Here is a 3,082-nt window from a genome sequence, read left to right as displayed (position 1 = left end):
GCTCCAGCTGCTTGAATTAATTTCCCAAGTTTTGCAGGCGTCTAATAAGTCACTCTAGGAGAAACGATTTCTAAGCCTTTGGATTTTCCAGCTAATCTCAGCGATCTTTACAAAATCTTAACCTGTCAGCTTCCTTTTCCATCTGCTGAGGGCATGCTCTTGTTCTCATATTTAACTAATCAGAGGATGCATATGCAAATAGACTCATTATATTTCCTCCATAAATAATCTACTTTCCCTAACACAGTCTAAGTGCCAGCTGTATCCTTCAGAGGAGCTTTTCTGCTCTCCCAGAGATGAAGTCTTTGCTGTACTTTCTTCTTTTCTTTGTGACTTTTACAAGTAAGAAATTCCCAATCTGCCTGAAATGATTTTTGATGTGAATATCTGAATTTGTAGTCTTAATCTCTTCTCTGTGTCCGTTTGTTTGCAGGGGTCCAGTCCCAAGTACAATTGATTCAGTCAGATGCAGAAGTGAAAAAGCCTGGAGACTCCCTGAAACTGACCTGTAAAGCCTCTGGATTCACTTTCAGCAGCCATGGCATGCACTGGGTTCGACAGGCTTCCGGCAAAGGACTGGAGTGGGTCTCTGCTATAAGCAACGGTGGGGGTAGTACATACTATGCCGATTCAGTGAAAGGCAGATCCACCATCTCCAGGGACAATAATAAGAACATGCTGTATTTACAATTGAACAGCCTGAAAACTGAAGACACCGCCATGTATTACTGTGCAAAAGACCACAGTGAGAAAAGACCTAGGGAGAGTTCTACATAAACCTCTGGAACATCTTAAACAAAAATCCTCCTTCTGACAGCTTGGGGGCAGCAACATAAAAATAATATCATTAATGTCATCATCTCATAAATGTTACAATCCAGTCCAGTAGCTTACAATGCTGCTATTGCTACCACTTATCATTTTTATAGTGCTCCTAGACACTTTGAAGCGCTGTGCACTAAACACAGTCCCTGTTCAACAGAGCTTATGATCTAATCAAGACAGAGAAGGACAAGGAAAGGATTACTCTAACCCCCTCTTTTACTAAGGTGCGCTATGCTTTTTAGCGCGTGATATTAGCGCAAACTAATCACGCGCTAAAGACTAACGCGTGCATGCTATCCTATGGACGCTAAAACGCTTAGCGGACATTAGTAAAAGAGGGCCTAAGGCAGTGGTTCCCAAACCTGGTCTTAGAGGCAACCCGGCCAGTCAGGTTTTGGGGACATTCACAGTGAATATTCATGAGAGAGATTTGCATGCGGTGGAGGCAGTGCATGCAAATCTCTCTCCTGAAAATTCATTGAGCATATCCCGAAAACCTGACTGGATCAGGTTTGGGTACCGCTGTTCTAAGGAATTATAAATAAGGGAATGCTCCTCTTTCAGAGCAGCTGCACAAGGCAGGATTTGTGCTTATCTGTCCTGCAGTGGATTTTCTAATGCATTTGTTCTCAAACTACACCATTCTGAACTTCAGAAGATTCTAGATGTTTTCCTAGAGATTTATAGCATACTAGTCTTTAAGCCTGTTACATCAACAGGTGCTAGAATAGATGTGTGTCTTTTTTTCTTTCTCTCTCTCTCCTTGGCTGCTTTCTGTCTGTCTGTCTGTTTTTCTTTCTTTCTTTTTCTCTCTTTCCTCGGCTGTCCGCCACCACCCCTTCCCTGCTTTCCCTTTCCAGCAGCAGCCCTTCTCCCTTCGTTTAACCGGCTCCTTGCAGCTTCCCTTATTCCTCCGGCTTCAGTTCCAGTGCCAGAGGAGCGATGAAGCCATGTACCCGGAGAGGCAGCGCGGCTGCACGAAGCGGTGTCTTCGTGGCTGGAGCAATTTGCTATCTCTTCCCCCTTTCTCGCGTCTCTGGTGCTGGTGGATTTTTTTGTCTTCTCCCTCCCCCTACTTCGCGCCGTAAGCCGTCGCAAGCTTCCCCACGTGCCTCAAGCTGCCGTGCGCCGTAAATAGAATATGGCCACAGAAGGACACAGCACGCTGTCAGGGATCACAAAACCCTAAGTGCACATGCGCGCTTAGGGTTTTATTATAGAGAATGTATGAACAATGGCATAGTAAGGGGGGAGGGGGGCAGATCGCCTCAGGCATTATCTTGATGAGGTCGCTGGCACCTCTCTATCCCCATGCCACGCTCATGTGCCCTCCCTTCCCCATCTCCTCAAACCTCTTTAAAATCTTTGCCAGCATGAACAACTACTCTAGCCTGCTGCTCGCGCCGGCCTGGCTCCCTCTGACATCACTTCCGGGTTGTGGGGCCAGGAAGTGATGTCAGAGGGAAAGCCAGCACAAGCAGCAAGCTGGAGAAGCTGCTCGTGCTGGTGCAGATTTTAACAGGCACTGGGGGGGGGAAGGGAGAGCGCAAATGTGGTGTGGGAAGGAGGGTACGGGGCGGTGCCACTGCCCTGGGCGCCTCATTCCCTCGCTACACTACTGGGTATAAACTTGCAAATGTTTAGGGAGATCTTTTCGGACTCAGTTAATTTTCGCTTTCTGAGAGCAAGGGGTGACCGAGTGTGAGACCCCCTAAATCAGTGCTCCTCAATACTCTCCTGAAAGCGTACCTATGTTTATGTTTATTAAAAACTTTATATACCGCATAATAGCCAAAAAAGAATCCAAGCGGTTTACAATATATAATTCAAAACAATTTTGAAAAGAACTCTATTCAAGGAATAGAAAAAGGAAAGAAAGGAAAAAAAGAGCAAAGGTTTGCAAAAATGTGCATGAGATACATTTGTATAGAATGAGTCTCAAATATATTTAAATGTGATTCCTACATATTTATTATGGCAATCCTGAAAACTCAAGTGGCCGTGTAGATCCCATGATAAGGCCTTAGAGTGAAGTCTGCAGTGACCATTGCAGCAATAATCTGGTACTGGGTGATTTGGATTTGGAAAGATCCCAGGGTTATTTTTTTTTATTTTATTTTAGTGTTGATGAAGAGTATAAAGGTGTTTGGGGAACTTAAAACATGGTTTTGATTCCTCACTCCATTGTAACAGACTTCAGGAAAGGATCTGGATTAGAGAATGACACGGGGACAAATTTGTCCCCGTCCCCGCAGGA

At 45.0% G+C, this 3,082-nt stretch overlaps 1 gene segment (V, D, J or C); it reads left to right on the top strand.

The window, feature by feature from the left end:
- Positions 1 to 266: 266 nt before the first annotated feature.
- LOC117350389 lies at positions 267 to 777 on the top strand. The segment is given in 2 exon segments: positions 267 to 342; positions 434 to 777. Coding segments are annotated over 2 exon segments (390 nt in total).
- The last annotated feature ends 2,305 nt before the right edge of the window (positions 778 to 3,082 follow it).

The sequence above is a fragment of the Geotrypetes seraphini genome, chromosome 16 (genome assembly GCF_902459505.1).
Source record: "Geotrypetes seraphini chromosome 16, aGeoSer1.1, whole genome shotgun sequence".
Lineage (NCBI taxonomy): Eukaryota > Metazoa > Chordata > Amphibia > Gymnophiona > Dermophiidae > Geotrypetes > Geotrypetes seraphini.
This window is presented reverse-complemented; position numbering and strand designations above follow the sequence as displayed.